The sequence below is a fragment of the Ctenopharyngodon idella genome, chromosome 11 (assembly GCF_019924925.1).
Source record: "Ctenopharyngodon idella isolate HZGC_01 chromosome 11, HZGC01, whole genome shotgun sequence".
NCBI lineage: Eukaryota > Metazoa > Chordata > Actinopteri > Cypriniformes > Xenocyprididae > Ctenopharyngodon > Ctenopharyngodon idella.
In genome coordinates this window covers 25,290,638-25,318,151 of record NC_067230.1, presented here as the reverse complement: position 1 = coordinate 25,318,151, position 27,514 = coordinate 25,290,638, and the positions used below count along the sequence as shown (strand labels likewise).

The window sequence follows — 27,514 nt, the reverse complement described above, 5'->3', positions numbered from 1 at the left end:
GAGAGAGAGAGAGAGAGAGAGAGAGCAGATATGGCCTATTCTGAAGCCTGTCTGCACAGAGATATTTCATAGACTTCTGTCAGGCTGGCTATTTCAAAAACACATAATTATCAACAAAAGCACAAAAGCTTGCGAAAACATTGGTTTAATTAGGAGGAATGTATTGCCAAACTCCAAACACACACAGCTTAAGAGAGAGAAAGAGAGCTGTTAGAAGTTAATCAACATTAGCCTTAATGATAAGGCCTCAGAGAAAATGTACAGACACACAGCGCCGCACAAAACTACATTGTTTGTGTTGGGTTTCCAAGAAATTATCCTTATTTCGCCTCAGAAATAGAAAAAGAAGAAGAAAAACACATCATCGTCTGTCTGTTTCTCCGTTCTCTCCCACTGCTTGTCAGAAGAAAGGACAAAAAGGAGGGGAGCGCGAGGCGGCGAATCGGTCAGCAGACACGCGATTCCCGCGCTTCCAGCAGCTCGCGCTGTGCAGATAACGTGGGAATGTCAACGGTTTGACAGGCTTTCGACGCTTTACTCCCTTTCATCTCCGCCGTTGACAGCGCGGTTTAAAGCTCTTTTTGTACTTATATCTAAATTTGTGTTTTTGGAATGAGAAACCACTGAGCGGAAACGCATGTTTCATGGGCGCGTGAGGGAGGGAGCGGATGAAAAGCTGTTTTACTGCACAAGCCTCCCTGTGATCTGAGGTGAAAACTACTTCGGTAACACACAAGGCTAATTTGAGGGTCTAAACAGTTAGTCATCAAACAATAGTCACATATTTTATCTTCAGTGCTATTTTCTCCAATTTGTTAGTTAGTCTCTAACACAATATTTGTTAAAAAGTAGGCTATGAATAGTAGTTTAACCGTGATTGAATGAGTAAACAAAGGTACATTCATGGTTATCTCCTCATTATAGTGTCTATTAAACATTGCTGTTTGTTAAATAATCTGTCATCTGTTTTCTTTACCTTATTCTTTTATTTTCAGGCCGCTGTAACCTCATTTAGACTTATTGCCTCAACAAAAGCAGTAGGATTGTATATCTGGGAGGAAATTGCACCCTTGTGTGTTTGCAGATTGTCTATTTATGGAAGGTCATTAGCCATCAGTGACTTTTCACAGGTAATCATTACACTAAAAAGTTTAACTATGCTAACACCAATACTTATTGACGATGTCACAAGCAATGCCTAATTTGACTGCTGTGAAAATATTTAAATTGTGTGTTTTCCTTATTGAGCCAAACATCATCCAATATTTGTCCAGGCAGGAAAAGCTAAGACCCTAGCTTTACTATCACTCAATGATTAATTCCCTACAATATTTTAGAAAGATCAAAATGTTTTTGTAACAACATAACCAGAGAGGACATCAAAATATGTCTGAGCAATTATTACAGGTCTGGTTTGCATGAAATAGAAATGAAACGCAAGCTCCACCACAGCGCTTCACATAAGAGCAGCCTTAAGCGTGTGTTGAAGGAGCACCTCAGAAGAGTATTTTGTTCTCCTTCTTCACTCTTTTTCAAAGGCTACCTTTTACTGACCTCAATTTTAATCAGTACTTACTGACCCTGTCACCCGGTCATAATCTCCAGTGTATTGGATTTAGCAAGGGTCTATATTAAGATTCAGGCCCTTGGCGAAGGTAGAAGTTTTTTAATTTTCCTGTGACATTAAGACACCGCGGCTGCAGGGCATACTCCGGTGCACATGAAACCCTGCAAGAGGAACGGGAAAAGCTAAGAGTGTCTCTGTGGAGAGAGCAGAACAGCTCGAAGGGGGCTACAAAAGCACCAGGCTGGTGAGATTACCCTGCAATATTCCCTGAAATTTCAAGAGAATATGACACTTGCTCTATTCGTTCGCATTCACACAAAACACGCACTCAAATTTTATCTAATATTATTTCAGGAAACACTCGAGCTCTTGTTCTCAATCGCCCTCCAATCACATGAGATCATGGCAGCGAGGAGAAATGCATGAGTGGAATGCTTGAATACAAAGTTCATATCTACTAATCATTTAATTATGATCGGAAAATCTAATGAAGCGGAAAGATTAATTAAGTGGCATTTCCTTGATGCTCTGATTGATTTAGAATTACATTGTATTTCCACAAGAAGCTCAATAATAATTAATAAATTATTTAAATAAACTTGAACATTGCCGGTCCGATGCACGAGACTCATTCCTAGTCAATACAAGCCTGTCACTGTGAAATAGAAATAATTAAATCATCTTCAAAAGTACTCTTAAGTTGTAATTATTAATTTGTAAAAGTAAACACTTATCTTAACAATTAGAGTATTCTTGTAGCAATTTCTTACGAGCATGACAATACAGCGTAAATATGTTTTCATCCCTATAGATCTACATTTTAAATAGATCAATAAAGAGAAATATGTCAGTAAAGAAAAAAGGTTCTATAAAGTGATCACAATGGTTAGTACGTCTTTGTTAATTTGTGGTAGTCACTGAAAAATATAATTAAACCAATATTCTATGTAACTGACTTTGGAAATATCTCTCCCACAGCCCAGGCGTCTTTATCTCTCCGGATGGACTTGCACTCCAAGGTGCTTTTTCCTAGCAAAGGAATTTTGCATGATGCCTTGAAAACAGCAGTAACATCAGCCGTCGTATCAGCACGATCAGAAGAGAATAAATGGTGCTGTCAGTGTCCACACAGAGGAAACCGCAAGGTGTTTTTCCTTCCAATGCTGTTTAAACAACATTTATGCTGTCATGAGACCCAGTGGATGAAGAGAGAAGGGCCAGTATTGTCATTTACATTTATATTTATTCATTTTGCAGATGATTTCATACAAGCAACTTACAACTGAGGAACATCGCGAGAAATTTATCATTAAAGTCAAAATGGACCCAGCCAACATTATCTTAGGTAAGACGATGGGAAATACTCCAACCATTTATTACAACTGGCTCTCATTTTGCAGCTGGTTCAGTGTCCTATAGAAACATATGACTTTCTTTGTGAGATAAAATCATTGTATGCAAACAAGCTTGATAGAGGGACTAAACAAAAAATTTTGATACCAGCCCTCAACTGGAGTCCCATATCTATGAGATACCGCAGATGTGTTAACTGCATTCATCACCATTTTTTTTCAGGATGTGTAGAGGGAGGGTGTATATGTGATTAGCATCCTGGTTGAGGAGCCGTGGTAGTGCTTTAGAATGGCTGTCATGAAAAGGAGTGGTGGGGTGACAGTGATGTATGGGTCCTGGAGCTGAGCAGTCTTCGCCTGTTGATTACCTTGGCAACTTGAATGCAGAAACTCTGCTGAATCTGTTAGTTAGAATGCTCTAGAGTGAAAAATACATACATGTTTTATACATAACTGAATATTGTTTACTGGTGAAACCTGTCAAGAACATGTCCAGGGTGATTTCATCCCAAAAAGAAAAGAAAGAAATAAGAAATTATATTTTGCTTAAAAAAAGACCAATAAGACTGTTCTCTATAGAAGTTTGTTTACACCACTAAATAAACAAATTAAAAAAGGTAATTGTGACTTTTTATCTCACAATTCAGACTTTTTTCCTTCACAATTGCGAAAAAACTTGCAATGGCGACTTAAAGTCGAAAAAAAGAATGACTTTTTTTTCTCAGAATTGCGAGTTTTATCTCACAGTTCTGACTTTATGACTCACAATTCTGAATTTATAACTCGCAATTGCGTGATTGCGAGATATAAACAATTCTGAGAAAAAAGTCAGAATTGCGACATATAAACTCGCAATTCTAAGAATAAAAGTCAGAATTGCGAGTTTACATCTCACAGTTCTGACTTTATAACACAATTGCGACTTTATATCTCACAATTCTGACTTTATAACTTGCAATTGTGATTTTATATCTCGCAATTCTGACTTTATAACTCGTAATTCAAAGTTTATATCTCGCAATTCTGACTTTATAACTCGTAATTCAAAATTTATATCTCGCAATTCTGACTTTATAACTCCTAATTTTGTTTATATCTCGCAATTCTGACTTTATAACACGCAATTGTGAGTTTATATCTCACATTTCTGACTTTATAACTCATAATTGTGAGTTTATGTCTTGCATTTCTGACTTTATAACTCGTAATTGTGAGTTTTTACCATGCAATTTTGAGGAAAAAAGTCAGAATTACAAGAAAAAAGTCGCAATTGTACCTTTTTTATTTTTTATTCAGTGGAGGAAACAAGCCTCCATAGTTCTCATTGCTATAACAACTAAAAATATTATTTTCATCATATAAATTCATATATATATATATACAGTTGCAAGAAAAAGTATGTGAACCACTTGCAGAATCTATGGAAATGTGCAAAATTTTAACAAAAAAAGAGATCATACAAAATGCATGTTATTTTATATTTAGTACTGTCCTGAGTAAGATATTTTACATAAAAGATGTTTACATATAATCCATAAGACAAAAAATAGTTGAATTTATTAAAATGACCCAGTTCAAAAGTTTGTGAACCATTGATTCTTGTGGTTATGTGTGTTACCTGGGAATGTGTGGTTACCTGGATGATCTACGACTGTTTTTTTGTTGTGTGATGGTTGTTCATGAGTCCCTTGTTTATTCTGAGCAGTTAAACTGAGCTCTGTTCTTCAGAAAAAATCTCCAGGTCCCAAAAATTCTTCAGTTTTTTTCTGGAGCATCAGTGAATGTTTGAATCTTTTTTAAAAGTTGTGTTTGAGTCCCTCACTTGTCCTCAGTGTGAAAAGACGGATCTCAAAATCATTCAGTCACTGCTGTAAAGGGTTCAAATATGCAAAAAATGCTGGAAAACTGAAGAATCTGCAGGACCTGGAGATTTTTTTCTGAAGAACAGAGCTCAGTTTAACTGCTCAGGACAAACAAGGGACTCATGAACAACCATCACACAACAAAAAAACAGTCGTAGATCATCCAGGTAACCACACACAGTATTAAGAATCAAAGGTTCACATACTTATGAATGGGGTTATTTTAATAAATTCAGCTATTTTTTTTGTCTTGTGGATTATATGTTAACATCTTTTATGTAAAATATCTTACTCAGGACAGTACTAAAAAAATAACACATTTTTTATTATCTCCCTTATTTTGTTAAAATTATTAACATTTTCACAGATTCTGCAAGTGGTTCACATACTTTTTCTTGTAACTGTATATATACACACTTACACACACACACACACACACACACACTAGTTTAAAAGTATATTTATATATAATATTTAATATGCTAATTTTAATGCTATTTATCATATGTAGAGTATATATTTTTTTCATTTGAACTGAAGAAACGTGACCTGGACATGTTTTCATGAGATTCACCTTTGCAGTTCAAACTGATGCTATGCATTCACCAAAAACTAAACACGAAGAAGACAGTGGGACACCTTGGTCTTTTATAAAGCTTTTTCCAACACTGTTCTGAATCATGAACTCTGCAATGCCATAAAAATTATCCAATATAACACGTGAAATGAAGTTGACAGTTAAACTCAACCGTTTCACCCCTTTAGCACGGCCTGCTTTGGCCGGAATAAGGATGAGCTGAGTCTTCAGTCTCGGCACATTTGCCGTGTAGTATTAAAAGAGAACATCTTTACCACCAAACATCGCCCTTAGCGAGACTATCGACTCTCATCTCAGCAAGAAATGGATCAAATGAAATATTAGATGGCCAACAGTTCCCTGCAGCCAGCTGTGGTTGAGGTCCCGCATTACTGAGCGGATTGCAGTGCCATGCTGAATTGTGTGTGGGTTGGGGGGGATGATGAGGTGCTTTGCCAGGGCAGGCCTCAGGTGCCAAATGTGGTGTTGAGAGAGAGAAGGAGAGTAATTCTCCCCGCTGGAGCAAGCTCTCACAGTTTAAACACCCCGGGCACTCGGCCATCTCCGTCTCACATAACAGCATCTACACGGCCGTTTCTACTCGCATGCACTTCTTCAGCAGTTTAGCGAGCAGGAGAAAGATGGCATGAGAGAGAGGAAAAATGCGGAGTGAGAGACGAAATGAGAGAAAGACAGATAGAAAGAAAGAAAACGAGAAAGAGCGAGAGAGATAAGACTGCAAAAGTGGGTCAAGGACTCAGTTCAGCCATAATTACAGAACTCCCAACACCACAAGCTGGAAGATCAATCCGGCATGGGATTTAGAAACCTATTGTCTCTCTCTCTTCTCTCTCTCTCTCTCCCTCCCTCTCTCTCCTTGTGAATGAATCTGTTTTTGCAGGATTTTTCAGCCCTGCCTTTTGCCATCAAGCCCTTTAATTAAGATTAGGATACAGCTCTCACTTCAAACTCCCAGCAGCAGAACTGAAACATTTTAAGGTGAATCACACAACAACCTGTCCAGGCCACATTTCACCCCAAAATCAAAGGATAAAGTAAATTAAGTAAACATTATTATCATTATTTTCAGTGACATTTACTGACTGTTGTGTGTCTGGACATTTTATTACACCTTTTATTCTCAATCTCATTAGATTCTTATTACTATAATACAAAAATTAAAATTAGCATGCTATATATCAGCGCTTTCGTTTATGCAAGATCATTTTTTTAATTATGTTTTGTAATTTTAGGGTGACATATGACCTGAACATGTTCTCAAAAAGTTTTTTTAGAATTACCAAAACCACCAAAACCTTTTCACAGCAGATTGTGGTTTTTCACAATAGCTACACGTGTTTGAGGAGCTTTATCAGAGGCTGATGTCAAAATGGCCCGTGGCAGTCTCTTGTGTTTTATGATCCAGGGTTAACACTCCATCCCGAATATCTCTTTGGAGACCCAAAAGAAATGACAGTAGGCTACAGTGACTGAATGCGATGCCACAGGTCAGTCTACTGCTGCCGTGTCTAATGGATTCTCATGCGTTGCCCTGACATTCACATTGGCAGGTATTATTGACAAAGAGGCAGTCCGGCGATAAATTTTATACGTGAAACACTTCATGTGGCATTGAGTGCTGCATATGAGTTCCCTCTATTGCCTAGGGGCTGTGATACCGCAGAAAGTCCATTAATAAGGATCAGTAGACAGTTTCATCATGTCTGAAGTTAAACCAAAAACGATAAGAGAAATATGAAAAATCATACTTAGGAAAGTGGATACTTAGTACGAGTAAATAATTTGTTTTGTTGAAAATATGTTGCAAACAGTTTAGGAAAGCTGTTAAGTGTTTGTATGGTACATAACCACAGTGATGTCCAGATTTAGTGGTACAGAAACAGACAAAAATGGATTCATAACATATAACTGATGTTGCAAAAACAAAAAAACAAAACATAAATATTAGATGGAAAACTTAAACTTGTTTCATTTCAGCTATGTGCCAAAGCAACAGTTCTCATTTTCATTTAGTTTAAGTTAAAGTACTAAAATAACTAAAACTAAATAAGCTAAAACTTAAGAACTATATAGACATATTTAAAAAAATAAAAATAAAAGTATAACTATAAAAATAAAAAGGACAAAAAACAACAAAATTACTAAAACTTTAAAATTGAAATGAAAACAGAAAATATAAAAGTTCAAAATTTTAACAAAAACTATAATAATATATCAATTATACTAAAATAACTGATTAAAACTACTAAAATTACTAAAACTGAAATAAAAAAAAATAAAGCTAAATAGAAATATTTAAAAAAATAAAAATGACAAAGGCACATTACAAAATTACTAATGAAAATCCAGTGTTAACGTCAGTTCTGGCAGGTCACGTCAGTCAAGCTCGCATCAGCTGACTCCCAGGTGACTCACGTCTACCTATAGGAATACGACGTCTATCACAGCATATAAGCTCCTCAGTATTATCAGTAGCTATCGCATTTCTCAGGAGTTAATTACCCTCCTCCATCCCCAGCTCCTCCTCTTGTCAGTCAGGATTAGGCCTTATGATTCCCCTGAATCAGACTAATTCTTGAAAAATGTGTACATGTTAAATTATTGACATTAATTATATCTGCATATGTTGGTTCTGTTCTGTTTACCCTAAGGGGGCTTATTGCTGCTCTCCCTGCTCTCATCCATGCTAGGCGTTCTTGCCCAGAACAGAATCATACCGCCAATACAAACTCTATGCAATTATCAATCATATTTGACGATAGTGGCCCTGACAGAAACTGAAAATCTAAAAAATAAAAGCTAAATCAAAAATTAAAAATACTATAATAGTATATAAATAATAATAAAATAGCACTGGAATGAAAATATTCAGTATGTACCATGGTATATAAAGTACCGCTGTATCATCACTGGATACCATCACTGCACCATGGTACCGAAACAGTGCTTTTGGTAAAGGATGTGTTATATCACAATTTCAATACAAGTGGGCAACTGATAAAGAAGGATTATATTATTACAAGTCAACAAATACCCTAATCTCCAGTTTAATCTAATTAGTACAGGTTAAGCTTCCTCAAAACAAGAACAACAACAAAAGCTTCTGCAACCATCACATGTTGCATAAGTCTGACATCAAGAGATTGAACACTTCTGCCTATGGCCAACACACAACAGCTGCACTGCAACCTGTCGGCATTTGTGTAAAGCACCCAAGTGAACCTCATCTCTCAAGAGCGGAGGCCAGGGACAATGTCCCTGAGAAAGAGCGACTGCACATAACTCTGGACTGATCGGACAGGCCATTCTCTGTGTGTGATTGATAATGCCTGTCCGGTGCGAGGTGAAACACAATGGTGTTTGGCAGCCACCTGATTCGAATGGATTGCAGAAAATGAAATCGATGTGGCTCTGCAGAGACAAGTTGCTTGAACTGCCTCTATCGGGACTGTCATCAATACAATTATTGATCCCAAGGGGAAAATGTTGGCCTCCGCCAGACTAACTGATTAAAATTACCGCAGTGAACAAATGCGAGATTTGATTGGAGGAGAAAACAGCAGTTTTAAAACAATCTGTCATCAAGATAAGAGGTTTCTTATTCATGCTTCATGAGTCACACTTCTACAGAAAAAAATGTGATGATGTACATCCTCTTTTTCAGCTATGGAAAAAAAAAAAAAAGCTGGCTTTGTGTTTAAATAAGCCCACCAATGGCTTTGACAAAGGTCCAAGCAATCAGACTTCAGTCAAACGGTAGTTTACTTACTAAAAAAAAAAAAAAAAAAAAAAAAAACGTGACTGTGAGTAAGGATAGTATAAGTAATAGTTACTCTATAAAGTGTCACAAAAGTATATTCCAAGTCATACGACAATCTTCCCCTCCAGTAGGCATTTTAACTGCTGTTGCAGATTCAAGTCAGCGAGTTAAACCAGAGAACCGGTCAGTACAATTTGTGAATTAATCATTCAGACCTGTGGATTGACTAATTCATCGAAAAGATTTGACACAAAAGAACAATTCATGAGAGAATAAGTTTAACTCAAGCAACGGATGAGTTTAATTTGTAAATAAATCATTCAGACAAGCTTTGAGCAATAATTACCCATGTCATTGAAAAGATCAAAAGAATGATTTGTTCGCTGATCCGTTTCTCAAGTCAACTCATGAGAAGTGGCGATGTGAGTTGAACTCAAGGAACCGGGTCAGACCGATTCATGAATGAGTCATTATACGACATGGATTCATTAGAAAGATCTGAATCAAAAGAACGATTTGTTCGCTTATCCTTTTCTCGAGTCAACTCATAAGAGAAGTGATGATGTGATTTGAACTCGGAAACCAGATCGTTCTGATTTATGAATGAATCATTTAGACCGATATTATGAAATGGGCTACGTTCAAAATCGCATACTCTCTGAATAGATACATATTTTGAATAAGTATTACTTTGCGACCGCTAAAAAGTATGTTCTATATACTATGAATGTGTGTAGTATGAATGTAATCTGGATGCTCTATATTTGCCATTTTGTCACCGTCATGTGACCTACCAGTATCAGTTGCGTCACTTCACTGCCATTCAGAAATCCTCTCCTGTGGCCTCATGGAATAATAAAGTGTCCATTGTATGCACACTTCAGAATCTCAATGGAAGAAGCAGGTCATCCGGGTACTTTTTGCCTACTCTTTTATGAGCGCTGTGAATTTTGTCATACTACTCTTGTCGCATACTGTTTCACGCCTACTATAAATTAGGGAAGTATGTGATTTCTGATGCAGCCACGGATCAACTGATTCAGTAAAAAGTTCTGAATCAAAGGAACGATTCTCACTTCAAAAGAGCAATTCGTTCACTGATCCGGTTCTCGAGTCATGAGAAGAGTAGCAATGTGAGTTGAACTTGAGAATCAGATGAGTTGAATTCATAAACAAATCATTTAGACCGGTTTTGTGCAGTTAATCAACCGAATCATTGAACAGATCTACATCAAAAGAGAGTTTCGTTCACTGATCCGGTTCTTGAGCTAACTCATGAGAGAAGTGGCAGTGTGAGTTGAACCTGGGAATGGGATTAGTCCGTTTCACAAGTTAATCATATAGACCGGTTTTGTGAAATGGATCAACGGATTCATTGAAACGGTCCAACTCAAAAGAATGAATCATTTGCGAATGGGCATCGCTATTTCTCTCACAAGCTCTACTTCTCAGAGATCTGTATGAGCAGATATCAAGATTATTATATGACTTAAGAAGACTTTCATAGTACAGTATATATAGTTCATGAGTCATATGGACCTCTTTTACAATACTATTAGGGTGTTTTCTTGTCATTTAGAGTCCTCAATTCAGTTTCATTATATACAAAACAGTTGCCATATTATCCATCCATTGAAGAAAGCCAGTAATGCAACAAAATAAGGGTAAGTAAATAATGACAGAATTTTCATTTGAGTGAACTACTGCTTTAATAAGTCAAGAGGAGCTTGAAGCTTGACAAGCTAGAGTTTTAAAGTAGCTTCCTCAACACTGGTTGTCATTTTATAGCAGACTTCCTTACCCTTGGGGACTCAGTATTTTAAATAGTGTCGCAAGTCGCAGACTTAATTTCCCATGCACAATTACACTTTCTCTTCAGAGTCTTCAGCCGGGGGCAGAGGAGCTGGAAAAAGCTTTTAATGGAAGGGAAAAGGGAGTAATGAAGAGACGGGAGTTATCTTCTCCAACACTCTTCTTTTTCTTCACTGCCACTTTCTTTTATCTTTCTCATTACTGGCCTTCCGCTTAGTGTTTGTGTTTTATAATCGTTTACTAATATTTGAAAGGTGAGCTGCCCTCTAGTAAGTGTCTGGCAAAGCTTGTTGTTGCCGAGTCAGACTTTTTTTTTGTTTTATTATGGAAAGCATGATGAGACTTTGTAATCCTGGTCGATGTTTTGGATGTAAAACACTTGTCCCCAGTGTAGCTTCTTCAAAACATTGTTTGTGTGTTCATTCTGTCCAGTCCAACACAGCAATACTGAGTGAACCAGTAGCGTGAGTTTAGGGACGGGACTATCGGTTTCATTGGCAAGTGATTAGCTTAAAGGGTTAGTTCACCCAAAAATGAAAATTCTGTCATTAATTACTCACCCTCATGTCGTTCCACACCCGTAAGACCTTCATTCATCTTCGGAACACAAATTAAGATATTTTTGATAAACTCCGATGGCTTAGTGAGGCCTTCATTTACAGCAAGATAATTAACACTTTCAGATGCCCAGAAAGGTACTAAAGACATATTTAAAACAGTTCATGTGACTACAGTGGTTCAACCTTAATGTTATGAAGCAACGAGAATACTTTTTGTGCGCCAAAAAAAAAAAAAAAAAAACGACTCAGACGCGTTCAGAGCGTGTATCAAACTGCCAAAGTCACGTGAACCATTGAAATTTCGAAACATTTCGAAACACTTATGACGTAACGAAGCTTTGTTTACTGAAATCATGTGACTTTGGCAGTTTGATACATGTTCCGAACCACTGATTCGAAACAAAAGATTCGTAAAGCTTCGAAGCTTCAAGAAGCAGTGTTTTGAAAATGCCCATCACTATATTGTTGAATAAAGTTGTTATTTTGTTTTTTTGGCACACAAAAAGTATTCTCGTCGCTTCATAACATTAAAGGTTGAACCACTGTAGTCACATGAACTGTTTTAAATATGTCTTTAGTACCTTTTCTGGGCATTTGAAAGTGTTAATTATCTTGCTGGCAATACAGGCCTCACTGAGCCATCGGATTTTGTCAAAGATATCTTAATTTGTGTTCCGAAGATGAACGAAGGTCTATTGTTTTTAACAAAGGTTAAAACAATATGCCAGGTTTTTAAAGGAAGAATTCATCCACAAATTAAAATTCTGCCATTTACTCACCCTCATGCCTGTATGGCTTTTCTTTCTTCTGTGGAATTCAAAATGAGATAATTTGAAGAATATTCCTACTACTTTTTTACAATCAAAAAATATTAGTTTTGTAATTTTACAGTTGTACTTTCTAGTATCTAAAGTAATAATTATAGTTTTAAATTTACATTGAAATATTACAATATTTCTTGTGAAATAGCAATATTTCTTGATTTAATATTTATATTTATTTGTGCAGCCCTACAAACAACAAACCTTGATTTTAAATTGCTTTTTAAATCGAAATTGCAGTTTTTATCAGAAAAATCAGTTTAAGTGCAACCTCTTGGCAATCTCAAGGTGCTTTCAGTAAACTGGGATCTTGATGGTTAAGAATGTGGTTGATTTGGGCAGCGTCTGTGTTGTCGTGGTGCTGATCTCGGGGTGCAGTGATGTATGTGTTTGTTGTTCTCTGGGCACGTGAGGAGAATCCCACTGGGCTGGAACCCTATTAGAACCTCAGCACTCAAGCTTATCTCATCTGATAAGGCACACAGAGACACGAGCGAGAACGAGAGCTCTCTAATGCACTTCTTCACTGATAGAGGAGCGAAAAGGAGGGGAGGGGAGAAGAAGGTACGAGAGTGGAGGAATGAGGAGATGAGAGGTCTGTTTGACCGAAGACTAAATTAAATTAGTAAACTCTGTCTAAAACAACCACATATCTACAAAAAAGGCTGATCCAGTGTTGCAAAAACGGACATGTAAAATTAATGTCGTCCTTCAAAGGTAACCAGATTGTGAGAGACAAAATACATTTTGATGCAAAAAGACTGCTGCTGTGGGCCGCCCATTTGCCTATAATGGGTAATTTGATCATCTTGGGCTGAATTTAGCTAGACAGAAAATAATTCAAGGTCCAAATAACCTACAATATTTTCCTTTGAGAGTAGTAAAAAGTCATTTACCTCCTCTTGTAAATCAATGAATCCAATTTCGAAATCTGGGCTGTTGGAAAACCTTATCAGTGACCTGATGCAAAGCGAGGCATGAAGAAAACTCACTCAAATGCCTTGCGCTCGATCAAAAACTCTCCAAATCAATCACATTTGTTGATTAAATTTTTGGCATGAATTTATGCCAACATTCGAGTATTTAACAGCATGCAGATGCTAAAAAGACTGCAAGTTTTTTTCTTTTTTTCCCTTTTTTTCTTTATGTTCAGCCTCTACAGACCAAGATACGTGTTATGAGTAAAAGCGCCCTTAAAGGAACAGTTTGCTCAAAAATGAAAGCATGTTTGTGCACTATTTAAACTTTAAATATCCATTTAGATTTTTTGTCACTGACGTCAAACCTGTCACGGCATGTCTCATTAGTGTGAATATGAACAAGCAACGAACAAAATGTTGAGAAATCATTGTATGGAAGCAACTCAAACTTCTGTTAAACTTCTCATTCTTTTGTTCCACGGAAATCACATAGGTTTGAAATAATTATACCTTTATTGGTATACTGTAATTCTGTAAAACTTCAGAAAGAGTTTATAAGCTGATCTGTAAACTGTAAGCTGCAATGAATGACTTCTTAATTTTACCCCCTCAGTACGTTTTTATTGAAGAACATACAGTTTTTCAAACTTTATATATATATATATATATATATATATATATATGGCTACTAATGCTTAAAACTCAGATGCTGTCTTGTGATGTCCTTGATATTGTATTGTATGCTTATAGAGCTTTATATCAGCATACAAGAACCAAAAACCTCAAATAATTGTGATTTCTATCATAGTATCATACTGCCACCTACAGGCCCTTGCAAATACATGCAGCTGTGCAGCACCTGCGTTTTCCTCATTTGATCTCATCTGTTGTAACTAATTCACATTCTAATTATAATTCATGAGAGGAATATGACAATCTGGGCTTGACCCATAGAAGTTGGCTCAGTGTATTGATACTGATCAGAAATGACAGCAGCACTGTTCCAGAACCGCAAAGATGGAGAGGAATCTAAAAGAGCGCAACCAGATAGTTAAACGCAGCAGAAATATGAAGTCCTAGAGCATGAAACAGTGCTTATTTAAATATAAGACTCCTCTCTGAGATTCAGATTTATTTATAAACCACTAGAAGACACAGATAGAAAATATTCACAGTAAACACATTACAAAAGACCATGTCACAACCTTTTCAGGGGTAACAAAGAATTTTAAATGCTTCAAAGCTGATCAGGGTGAAATCAAAAGACTGTTGTTTAACACCTAAAGGATTCAAATAGGGAGGCAATTTTTAAAGGCTATATAGGTTTTAAAACATAAATAAATGAATAAATATGGCACTTAAGATGGCACTAATGTAGTGCATCAGAAAACATCCCTTTTTAGGGATCATTAATGGGATAGTTCACCCAAAAATGAAATTTCTGTCATCATTTTCTCAGTCTCATGTAGTTTCAAACTCACTTGACTGACTTTCTTCTGCGGAACGTAAAGGAATTTTAATTAAATGTTTTTAAGAATGTTCTGGTAGCTCTTTTTCATGCACTGAATGGGAACAAACCTCCAAGCATCGAAAAAAGTAGACGCAAAAGCATCATAAAAGAATTTCAAACGACTGATAATGTTAAAGAGTGACCAAGATATTCTTTAGAAATCCTCTTTTTGTGTTTCACAAAAGATAGACATTAATACGGGTTTGGGACGACATGAGAGCGAGTGAAAAAAAAAATCCTTTATGAGTGAACGATTCCTTTAACATGTACAGAACAATTTCCTCATAATGGGCATTAAACAAACTCTATGATTAACAGATACACACCTGCACGCACAGATCCTCGCACCCTCATGAACTAACAGACAATCACGCTATGGTACTGTAGACATGATGTCACATCCTGTTTCGGCTGTATGACATTTTCCTCAGTGCAGTTCCATGTTCTCCCAATAGCCTCCTGTTTAGTTTTTGTGCTGTTTAAAGATCAGTTCTCCAGTCAACACCATCTCTGGTCTGGCTCTTTGTCATACTCAGCTTGTGTGCTGCTGTAAAAGTTCATGATGTGGCCTGAAGGATGCCAGATGTCTGTTTTGAGCATGTTTTAGCATTGCATACACATGGTGGACTCACATATCCATGTCCCCATCATATGCCAGAGCCAGTGCTTTCTGCGGACTGCTGCTGGGACTGTCCTCTGGGTTCTTACTGAAACGCAAAACATGTTTAAATATTTATAAACTCACAACCACCACCTAAGAAAAAATTAGCATCATGATTTATTGTAGTTTAAACTATCACCACTAGAGTGCAGAACATACATGTTTTATCTATGATATTTACCAACGAGGGAGTCATAAATGATTTGTGATAAAAACATATGCCAGTGGTTTATTTATGGGGTAATGTTCATTCAGGCAGTCATTATCGCAAACTAAACTGACGGGAGGGTGATTAGGAGCCCAGCTGTTTTATTATGTGAGAAGATAGAGACCATAGAGTGATATGAAGCACATTAATCTAGCACAGCCATGTAAAAATCAGCCTCACCACAGTAGGAAGGACATCATGATTAGGAGAAGGATCACAACAAACCCAGCCGCCATCAGCCCATATACCCACAACTTGACACGGCCATCTGTCAGACAAAATAAACATTAACATTTACAAAGCATGGTGTAACCAAAGCATTCTGGTTGAGAAAATTGATTCTGAGCCTAGTTTTAAACAGCAGATGGCGCTCTAGGCTAGTTTTTAACCGCACACTCAAATGCTCACAAAGAAGAGCGCTGAAGAGTGCTCGTGCGTTCGGCTAAGTCCGAGAATGTATTTGCACCTCAGAATGCTTTTATGACGCAAGGTTAATGTAAACAGCCCACTGCAAACACCTTTGTAAATGGCTTCAACCTTTTTGAACTTTATGAATGATTATTTTATAGAAGGTTAAAGTGGTGTGTGTAAGGATTTGGAAGCAAGCAGAGTACGGCTGTTTCTAAAGCATGCAGTGCCATCTTCTGTTAAAATCTAAGCTCAGAATCAAGCAAATCACATTACATTCGATCCAGAATCATTTCTCGATTTGCGATGCATCGATTTATTTGTCCTAGCCTTAGCTGTCAATCAAACAATCCATCCAATAGAGTGCTGCAGGGATGACGTACATTTGTAGGCTAAAACCCAGAAACCATTTAGCATTTTATCACTTCCGGTTCAATTGTTTTTTGAACGAGTTATTGGTTAAATGCCTGAAATAAGGTCTGTGGTTAACACAAGTTTAAGATATTTTCATGTTTTATCATAATATGTAAAATACACAAGTCATTTGTTTTTTAAAGGTTTAACTTGTCTTAAAAAAGGGGGTTGCTAACAAGCGTCTAAATGGGACTACTGAGGAAGTTGAGACATTAAACGCCATCACACCGAACACATCTACTCACTAGTCAACTTCAAACTTTCAGGGAAAATGTTTCTTAAAGAGTTGAAGTCATGCGACCGTGCCGTGGTGTAGTTTGTTTATAGCCTACGTTTAGCTTTTTACTTCTGGCAATTGTATTTAAGCTTCAAAATTCATAAAGGTGTGTTAAATTATAAAGAGATGATCATTAAGAACAAAAAGAGTAAGAATAAAAAAAAACTTTTTGTTGGTCACAGAGCTTATTTTATGCAGCAATGGAAAAATCCTATTGGGTTTTTGTCAAGGGAACCGGGGTGATGCTAACTTCTGGGTTGGTCTACAGAAATACATCATCACTGCAGTACCCTATAGGAAAGCATATGGTTGTTGTTAGTACCTGGTCCAAGAGGCTGCAGCGCCCAGTCCTTGACGTGGTTCTTATTTCGAGTGTGCTCTGGTCTAAGACGGCCTGCAGTGGTTTTCACATCTGCCTTCTTATGGTCCAGCCCTGGGGTTCTAGTACAGTAGTCAAGGAACCCATGAGAGGTCATGACCTCTGTGAAGCCCTTCTCACAACCACAGACTCCATTCTGACAGAAAGACAGAGAGACAGAAACATCAGTGATGGGGCATCGTGATGGATATTGAAATGTGCTATGCTCTACATATGGAGACGTACAGCTGTTAATTGCATGGCATTAGAGGGTGAGATAAGGTTGTGATATGTGATAATGAAGGGTTTTACATCTCATCATAACAGAGTGAGACACTGTCGTAAGTCAAATGATACCACATTTAGTAAACTCAGCAACTGTCAAAGCTCCTTACCTTATAAAAAAAAAAAAAAAAAGAATATCGATCACTGCTAAATTATCAATTATATAGAATATCGATTCATGTTACATTATTGTAATACATGCACTGAGGCTGTAACAAAGATCCAGAGCTACTGTGTAACAACAGCTGTATTACCAATAGGGTGAATCTCAATGTCCCTATCATATTTCACCATAACATTTTTTCTATTAAATTGTTAACCATATGTTCTCCACCGATACCGATAGCCGAATATTCAGAGTGATATCTGCCGATACCGATAAAGATACCGATAGTTTGGGGGTTCTGTCTTTTATACCGTCTTTTAAATTAATCATAATTTCATTCTAATTAATAATTATATTTTTAATTACTATATTTTGAAAGAAATGCAAATAAAAACTTTATTCTCTCCATTTCATCAACTTGTTTCAGAGTAACTAGGTATCAGTTATAAACAAACACATTATTCAAATTAATATTTAACACACATTAACTAAATTCTGAAGATTAAATTAATATTTCTTAACTTTCTGAATATTATTCATATAATTAATATTAATATTAAACATCAAACTGGTTTCTCAGCATTTTCTTTACACAAAGCCCAAATGCAGTGCATTTTCCTGCCCTCTTTTGATTTATCGTCCCTGACTATCGGCTGTTTTTAAACTATCGGCCTATATAAACTATATTTTTGACCTCAGTTTTAGTAATTTTATTATTTCAATTCAAACTTTACTTCAGTTAGTTGCTAAGACAACATTTTCAATATTTAAGTTTTTAATATTTTATTGGTAACACTTAGGTGGTAACTAAGGTTCATTAGTTAACATTAGTTACTACATTAGTTAACATGAACTAATAATTAACTGCACTTATACAGCATTTATTCATCTTTGTTAATGTTAATTTCAACATTTATTAATACAGTATTAAAATCTTGTTAACATTAGTTAATGCACTGTGAACTAACATGAACAAACAATGAACAACTGTATTTTCATTAACTAATGTTAACGAAGATTAGTAAATAGAGTAACAAATGCATTGCTCATGGTTAGTTCATGTTAGTTAATACATTAATGTTTAACTAATGAACCTTATTGTACAGTGTTACTATTTTATTTTTAGCTTTAATTAACCAAAAAAACAAAACAAAAAAAAACATTTTTAATAGTTTTAGTTTTAGTTGACAATAACAATGAGGAGGCCGGAGAGGAACATGTGTGAGGCTGGAGAGGAACAATTTTTTTTACTGTTGCTATTTTGTTCCTTTTAGTTTTGGGATGAAATAGGACCAGGACATGTTCTTTGTGAGATTCAGAAGGTAGTGAATCAGATCATGTGTGTTCTGTGTTACCTGTGTGCAGAAGGAGAAGGGTTTGGTGCAGGGAGGGTGGCACTGTCGTACCGCAGATGGCTGAATCTGAGCGACGCAGCCTCCTAATGTAGAGGAACACTGATTAAATTAAGCTAAAATTAAAATTAATGGTTGTGTTTTTTCCACATCATTTCCAATACTAAAAAAAGCTATGAAATAAGACTATGCATTTGCTCTCTTATAAGTCTCATTTAGACTTAATACATTAATAGCGCACACCTGTGACGTTGACTCCATCAGAGCGCTGACACCACACCAGCCTACGGTTATGCCTCCACTCACCGGTCATCCATTCATAGCTAAGACACGTTCCTCCTGGAAGAACAGATGAAAACACACTGGAGTGCTTTTCTGGTGTAGTGGCTGAACAACACTTCCTGTTTATCACTTCTCAGCCTCTGAGCTGTTTTCTCAAAGAGCCAGAGAGGAAATAACAGCTCTGAAAAACAACAGCTTGGAACTGTCCAAGCCAAATCAAAGGAAGGAGTTTATTTGTTCAAAACAAAAAAAGTCCAAGTATTGAGTTCTTTTAAATGTGGCAGATTGCTTCTTTACCAATATCTGTCAATCAAAATGTTAAAAATAAGTAGCGCATGTTCATGAAAAAAAAAAGCGTTAAACTCAACTAAAATTTGGTGTTTTACTCCACTACAGCTTCCCACAAACCTTGGCATGGCCGTGTCTCATACATCTGGCTGGGACAGGAGTCCTGGTTCTCCGGGACTTGCGCGACAACGGCTCTAGAACGAGCCTGTCGTCCCCATGTCTCAAAACTCCGCCCATCCAAACACAGCAGCTGACATGAACTCCATGGGGACCACTTGGTTAGGTGACATTCTCCTGATGTACGAGAGAGAAATTGCAGCCAGTGAGTGGTTGCAAAGAGCCCTTCAAGACAGATGTGATTCATTAGAGCTGCTGAATCATTACTAATTAACCCTTCATTTAGATAAATATCATTATCAAGAAGGGTAATTATTTAGCTACACTACCGGTCAGTTTGGAATAATTACGATTTTTTGAATGTTTCTGAAAGAAGTCTCTCATGGTCACCAAGGCTGCATTTATTTGATCAAAACTACAGTAAAAACAGTAATATTGTGATATATATATATATATATATAATATTTTAATATATTTTAAAATGTAATTTATTCCTGTGAATTTTCAGCATCATTACTCAAGTCTTCAGTGTCACATGATCCTTCAGAAATCATTCTTATATGCTGATTTGGTGCTCAAGAAACAGTTCTTATTATTATCAATGTTGAAAACAGTTTTTGAAAAGAAAATTAATACTTTTATTTAGCAAGGATGCATTAAACCAATCAAAATGACAGTAAAGACATTTATAATGTTACAATAGAATATTTTAAAAAATATATATATATATTCAAATAGACAACTTATTTTAAATTGTAATAATATTTCGCAATATTACTGTTTTTACTGTATTTTTCATCAAATAAATTCAGCCTGGGTGAGCATAAGAGTCTTGTTCTCAAAAACATTAAAAAATCTTTATTCCAATCTTTTGAGTGTGGTACTTGTGCTAGTATTTGTGTAAGAGATGCAAACCTGGACAAGGGATTGTGCAGGGCTGCAATAACTCAATCTCACTGACTTTGCTCTGTGAATTTCCTACACACATCTTATCATCCACCAGAACGGGCTGAGGAGGACCTGAGAGAGAACCCCAGTGCACCACACAGGATATTTCCCTCCGACTTACTCCCTCGCCACAGTCGGCCCCCTGCAAAGAGAGAGAGAGAGAGAAGAATTAGGATCTGAGCTGACTGCATCTGTCATGTTCATGATGTTATATTGGGCTGTTTAGAAGTATTATGTGCTGCTGAAATAGATCAGGCCATTTTTTCCATCGTTCTGTTATTTAGAAAGTGTGGGTAGAAAGAAACCACTCTAGATTTAGCCATAATATAATTGGCTCATTATAACACCATGATGGGGCCTCCGCATGGGCTCGTGTCCAACACGCGAAATGATTCACAGCCAGAGAGTGTTTCTGATCAGACGGTGTTCTGATTAACAGAAAAAGAATGTTGACTCTTTTTTTGCTGCTTACAGAACCTATGTCTGTCATAGAAACACGTTTGATTGCTCAGGACACCTATTTCAGTGATTTTGTAGAGACATGGTATAAAAATCCACCTTTAATTGTTCTACTAGAGAGAAACTTGGGACAAGGGATTTTTTTTTTGTATTTATTTACACCTAAAATGAATTTGATATTTTTTATTTGTAATTATATATTTTAGAGTTCTATATTTTACGCCTAAAATTAATTTTAATTTATTTTTTCCCCATATTTACATCTTTTTTTTTTTTTTTTTTAACATATTTACATACTTTCTACATAATTTACAGATAAAAATGCATTTTACTGTTTATTTTTACTTATTTTATTTTTTACACCTAAAATTATATACTTTTTAGAGCTAAAAATGACTATATTTATACTTTATACATATTTACATTTTTAAACCTAAAAAGTTATTTTACTTTTGACATACACTACCGTTCAAGAGTTTGGGGTCGGTCTCTTATGTTCATCAAGGCTGCATTTAATTGATCAAAAATACAGTAAAAACAGTAATATTGTGAAAAAACTGAATTTTCAACAGCCATTACTCCATGATCCTTTAGAAATCATTCTAATATGCTGATTTGGTGCTCATTTCTTATTATTATCAATGTTGAAAAAAGTATACTTTTAGCTGCTGAATGAATCATTAGGTGACAAATGCATCTGCAAATAGGACTTTTTATAGCGGCATTGTTTACTTTTATAATGCCGCACCTATGCTGACCTGCTTAAAGGTGCAATATGTAATATTTTCTGTCCACTAGAGGTCGCTAGAGGCCTATTCAAAACAAAGGCGTAGCTTGATGAAGCCAAGTTTGAGCGCGGAATCTTGGGACATGTGGTCTTCACCTCAACGGCCGGTGGAAAAGAATTGGGATAGGACTCAGGAAGAAATCATGTTCATGGATGCGATTATTAACGTTACTGTAGTATGAAGCAGAGCAGGACCGAGTGTTGTGGGAGCTGAACGAGGCCGCTGGAGCGATTGCGCAACACACGCCACGAGCAGCGGAACTTTTATTATGCCACAGTCGCCGGCGCCGCTTCCGCTTTTCCGGTCATGAGTATGAGGTAACGCAGCTCTGTTTATTATATTAGATACATTTGAGTGTGTTGAAAATGTTATAACGTTACTCCGTACGTTGGCTCGGCGGCTGCTGTGAGACACTTGTTGCACACTGCAGTAAGCTAGATCGATTTTAGAATATCATATTAAATGCTGGATGGCTTGTGTTGATAAATGGCATGCAAATAATTTTAAAATGTATTGTATGATGGAGAAAATGCTGTATTACTGTTACTAAAAATAAAGCTGCATCTGATTATGCTATGTTAGCTACTTGACAAAATAGTGTTTTTCTCTGAGGCATGGTAAAGCATGGTACTTGCAAAAAAAAAAAAAAAAAAAAATTAGATTTAAACAATAAGACTAAACGTGTTGAGCTATATAACAACAATTAGTTTTCTGTCTATAAATGTAACCAAACAGTTGTTCCCTTGCCTATTAAAACATGTAAATATTAAAGCGTCTTTGGTGTTTCCATGGTTTCTACAAAATAAAACCGGAAACCGAGGGTAACGCGGGTATGACACAATTGACAGGCGACTCCTCACACGTCCCAGAGCCTTGGTTAAAATTGCAATTTTCTCATGATTTACAAATAGTTGCAAACATTTGGGATATTGTAAGTACTCAAGTGAACAAAATATATAACACTGGCCTAGTGGTTTTTGGATATTTTACTGCAAAATTCTTACATATTGCACCTTTAACATAAAGATCTAAGAATGAGACAGAACTTTATCTCATATGAGCTCAGGGGAATCCCTGTTATGATGTGCACACTTTGACAGTTTAATGGAAACAGTAGCCTTTAGCTATGTGAATGTCTTTGGTCTGTTCATTTTTGCTTGCAAAGGACAATGTCTCAGCAGGCAGCAGCAGTTGTTGTTTGGTTTAACTCAATCAGGTGCACTGCATCAATACTACCTCAACCCTGCATGGTCTCCAGTCCCCCAGTCTCCAGCTGTAGCAAGGCCTAATGGGACAGGGGCGAGTCTGGGAGAGTTGAGATGGACAGGGACGACCTCCCTCATTGGCAGGCTGCAGAACGACCCTGGTCCGTGTCATTTGACCTGGAAAATTCATACACATACACACAACAAGTGAGACACAAACACGTGGGATCAGGACCTGAAGTCCAGTGTGAGCACAGTTTGCGTGCTGAAATTTAATAAGCGCTCTGGGAAGAGTTTACTCACGGGACTGGCAGAGCCTTGAATGGAGATAAATGAGACTGATAATAGATTTTAATTAAGCCCCTAACAATAGCCGAGTTCAAGGAAGCATGACTGAACTCTCAAGGGTGTAAACATACAGGTGTGTGCTATCTTTCCAAAGATTCTCGATTCATATTTACTGGCCAAGGCTAAAACTAAAAGCAGCACTTATGTTTTCATCAAATATATATATTTTAATAATAACAATAATTATTATTGTTGTTGATTTTATTGGCTAGTTTGGAAAAGGAAAGTACCTCATGTTTTCATAAAAAAATTAAACAATACTAAATATGTATTTATTAATATTAAATAATTAATTACTATTATAAATAAGAATTATTATTATTATTATTATCATTTAATTATATAATAATAATTATTATTATTTTTATTGTTCAGTGTTGAGAAGGAAAGCACACACAAAAAAGGAAAAAAAGGTGTTATAATAAAAATGTTTATAGCATTATAAAAATCTAAACCTTTATAATAATTATTATTCAAATAATAATAATAATAATAATAATTTATAAAGCGGTTAGTTCCTGTCCTTGATTCTGATTGGTAAACAGCTGTGTTTTATTCACGATAAAACACGGCTATGACCACTTCACCCAATGGTTCTGTGTATCACTACACAACACCCTTAGCAACCACTCTTAGCAACGTAAACTATATGTTCTCAATTGATATTGTTCATTGAAGCTTATTGCATTATGTAGAAGAGAATTGTGAGAAAGAGATCAAGTGAGCGAGTTTATTACCTGCATTCAGATTTAGCATTTTCCTTCAGGTCAGTCCTATGTTCATAATAAAAAATCTGTTTAAATTTCCGATGTATTATCTTGTCCTTTTAACAGTTAGTCAAAGCATTTGTCAGCTGCGTTTTGTTCCGTGTTCAAAACAATTCAGTCTTTTCAATGTAAAAGTCTTCGCTACTGACTGACACACTCATAAAGACAGTCTTTGCTGCCATCTTATGGCATAATAATGTAACTTCTGTTGCTGTTCACGGTCAGGGACTATTTTTTCCGGCGGAAGGAAGGCTTTTAGTGATTTTATGCTGCCTTCACGTGCTATCGGAGATTTGATAATTCCCACTTCTGAAGTCATGATTACAAGCTCATCGCATTCAAGAAATGGGAGGGCGTTCATGTGCAATTTTTACCTAGGTAACCAAGAGCAGGTGAAGGCAGCATAACTTCATGAAAGTTGCATTGATACATATTTTTTATTGATGCACATCTTTCCATCGTGCCTAACAACGCCCTTCAGCCATGACTAATGCTGCCTTCACGTGCCCTCGGAATTATCGTAAATATGAGTTACCTAGGTAAAAATTGCACATGAACGCCCTCCCATTTCAAAACTTGAATGCGATGAGCTTGTAATCACGACTTCAGAAGGGGAATTATCAGATTTCCAATAGCACGTAAAGGCAGCATTAATCATGATATAGCACTGCCTCTCGTACCTTATTGCTTACATATCAGTTGTAGATCTTACTTTTGCTTCCACAGGTGTGTGAACATTCTGACCAGGTGGACCACTCTGTAATCAGGCAATTAACAGGGCAGCCCACCTCACAGGGGGCAGAGAGCTTTCCACGTGAAGGACCCAACTAGAAAAGAGAAGAAAACAATAAAATCGCCAGATTCCTATTAGAGCTTTTATTGTGAAAGAATTCCAGTAAGAAAAGAACAGTCACCTCTTTGCACATGCTCAGTTCCACAAGCTTTCCATCGCTGCGGACACAGTTCAGGAGTCGAGTCTTAATCCCCCGGCCGCATACTGCGTTTTCACTGAGTTGACAGCTACTCCAGTCTTCAACACACACACACACACAAATTCACTCCCTGCACTCCATAATGTGGACAGAACACTTTTTTGACAATCTGTAAATTGTGAAGTGTGAACATTTGTTACAGTACCTGAGTAAACGTAGGAGTATTTGAGACAGGTCATATTGACACAGGGTTGAGTCTGGTTTAGATCAGGGCAGGTATGGTCTCCTTCTGGCCACCTCAAAACAGTTCTACTCCTCCATCTCAAATCACCATCATTACAATCCTGGAGGAATGCAGACATCACTCACACCAGTACACAATCTTGCATATCCTAATGGGGACTTCTCATTCATTGTGTTTACAGTAACGCATGTACAACAGAACTCTATATAAACTCAACCCCAAACTTCTGGAACTCCACAATTTAAGTATTTTAATCTTAATTACAATTATTGTAGTTACTTATTTTAATCTTTTAATATTGTTGTGGACAGTGGCCTTGGAGTCAAAAAGGTTGTATCTGATTTAAATGGATTTTTCTCTATGTAACAGTTGAGTATCAAGCTGACATTACAGGCTTTAGGATATTTTCAATATAACTGCACAGGTTAGCAAGCGATTCTACCCCACGTGTGTAATGTCAACAAGCGTAATGTTAAAGTCATGTGGCTAAACCTTCAAAACAGTGTGGATTTTATTGTTTATTCAGGTGCAGTAACTTGCACCCTAGAGACATCCATTAAAATGTTTGCTTTTTAGTGGTAATCAACATAATTTCACAAATTTAGTGCTAAACTTGAACATTCCAATCAATACACCTTTTGACATTTTTTGATATGAGTTATTTACTCATTAATGAACCCATTTTTCTTGTGGGAGCTTTCAACCGTCCATCATCCAACAGTTAGGTTTTGCTAATTTTCCGGAGACAATTTTAAAAGGTTCAACTCCACAAGTATAATAAAACTGTGTTTCAGCACTACTGTCAATCATTTTGTTAAATCCACTCTGCAATATATTCACTAAAGTAATAAACACTTCATTTTAGTCATCCCATCATGACAAGCTTCCCTTCATCCTGACATTTTATTATCCATTCATCAGCCCCTCCATCTATTCATCCATCAGTCAAACTGACCACGGTACATTTGGTCCACTGGCTCCACTCTGATGTCACACAGTGGGCGGGGCACGGCAGTAGGCAGGTCTCAGCTGTGATTGGCTGTTCCTCCTGGGCACACAGTGAGTCATCCACAACCTCTTCCTGGTTTTCTCCTCCCTTTTTCAAGCAGCTTTCAGTCAGAGACAAACAAAAGTTATTTTTATAGTTTAAATGACACTATAAAGAGGACAAAATTCAGACAATGTTGAGGATGGTTGTGGCACGGCTTATGCAAAGAAATTTTTTACCTAGTCAGGGTGAGAGCATAAATACAACCAGAAAACATTGTTGTTCAGTTATAACATCACCCATAGTATCCCATCATCCCCCCTGACCTTACTATATTCTGAAGGGCAGAGTTACGATCTCACTTATCTTTAAGAAGCAGAGTTATGACCCCATGAATCTGTTTGGCACTGTTGTGACCTCTCCTCGGTTTTGAACGCTGACTTATGAGACAATTTTGCTGTGTGACGCACACAGGATCTATTTTATCATTATACCACAGAGGTAAAACAATATATTGTGCTGCTGTATTGTGGCAGAATGGGGACATTTTAAAAAGACATTCTCAGTACGAGACACAACTTATTTTTAATGAAACTTCTAAAGAGATAATTTGCTCATGAAAAGACTAACTGTGATAAGCTCACTGGATTTTGCAGGTCCGGAAACCCTCTCCGCATGTTGGTTGGGTCGGCCAAGTGTTCGTGAGATTGTTTGATGGTTTTATGATGCACATGGAGCGGGACTTCACTTCCCACACATACTGACTGCAGTCTGAGTAACAGGGCAGTACCTCAGACACCTGATCACAGACAAGATAGCTATGATTTTAGTTATGGCAGCATGCACACAAGTGTGTGTTTTGAGCATCTCTGTGTATTCAAAGTATAAACAGAAATAAATAACATGCTAATATTTATACAGGCAGGGACACACACACACACACACTTTTAAATATTTTGTTATTATATACACACACAATTCTCTAGGGTACTCACCTGAGCCTTTGTAGATATTCATATCAGCAGAACATAACCAGCGGCAAAACCACAAGAAAGAAAGAGGAATGAATTGGGAAAAGGAAGAGGAAAAGAGGGGGGAAAGAAAGGAAGAGGATATAAAAGGGCAAAGGAAATAGCAATAGGAAAGAGGAATGGGAAGGAAAGGAAAAGGAATTGGAAAATGAAAAGAAACAAAGGATATGGAAGGAAGAGGAAATTAATGGAGAGAGGAAAGGAAAAGAAAGAGGAAAAAAAAGAGAAAGGAAGAGGAAAGATAAAGTGAAAGTACCAAAATAGTAAAGTAAATCAAAGCAAAAGA

The 27,514-nt window shown here is 36.7% G+C and overlaps 1 protein-coding gene and 1 long non-coding RNA gene across 3 annotated transcripts; one reads left to right on the top strand and one right to left on the bottom strand.

The window, feature by feature from the left end:
* Nucleotides 1-120: 120 nt before the first annotated feature.
* LOC127522442 (uncharacterized) lies at nucleotides 121-19,629 on the top strand. 2 transcript variants are annotated; one of them, XR_007932594.1, is made up of 6 exons: nucleotides 121-710; nucleotides 996-1,130; nucleotides 1,689-1,811; nucleotides 2,546-2,712; nucleotides 2,825-2,912; nucleotides 19,510-19,629. It is a non-coding gene; the product is annotated as an uncharacterized LOC127522442 (long non-coding RNA). The 2 variants fall into 2 exon arrangements; XR_007932595.1 differs by lacking the exon at nucleotides 1,689-1,811.
* Nucleotides 14,357-27,440, bottom strand: LOC127522440 (thrombospondin type-1 domain-containing protein 7B-like). The gene is made up of 14 exons (XM_051912418.1): nucleotides 27,193-27,440; nucleotides 26,842-26,996; nucleotides 26,165-26,318; nucleotides 25,171-25,309; nucleotides 24,948-25,063; nucleotides 24,746-24,860; nucleotides 22,950-23,095; nucleotides 20,434-20,608; nucleotides 19,522-19,695; nucleotides 19,075-19,170; nucleotides 18,835-18,917; nucleotides 17,053-17,245; nucleotides 15,812-15,899; nucleotides 14,357-15,469 (listed from the first exon to the last, which is right to left on the bottom strand). Exons 2-14 carry the CDS (start codon nucleotides 26,928-26,930, stop codon nucleotides 15,391-15,393), a joined length of 1,647 nt encoding a protein of 548 aa, XP_051768378.1. The 5' UTR covers nucleotides 26,931-26,996; nucleotides 27,193-27,440; the 3' UTR covers nucleotides 14,357-15,390.
* Between the last annotated feature and the right edge of the window lie 74 nt (nucleotides 27,441-27,514).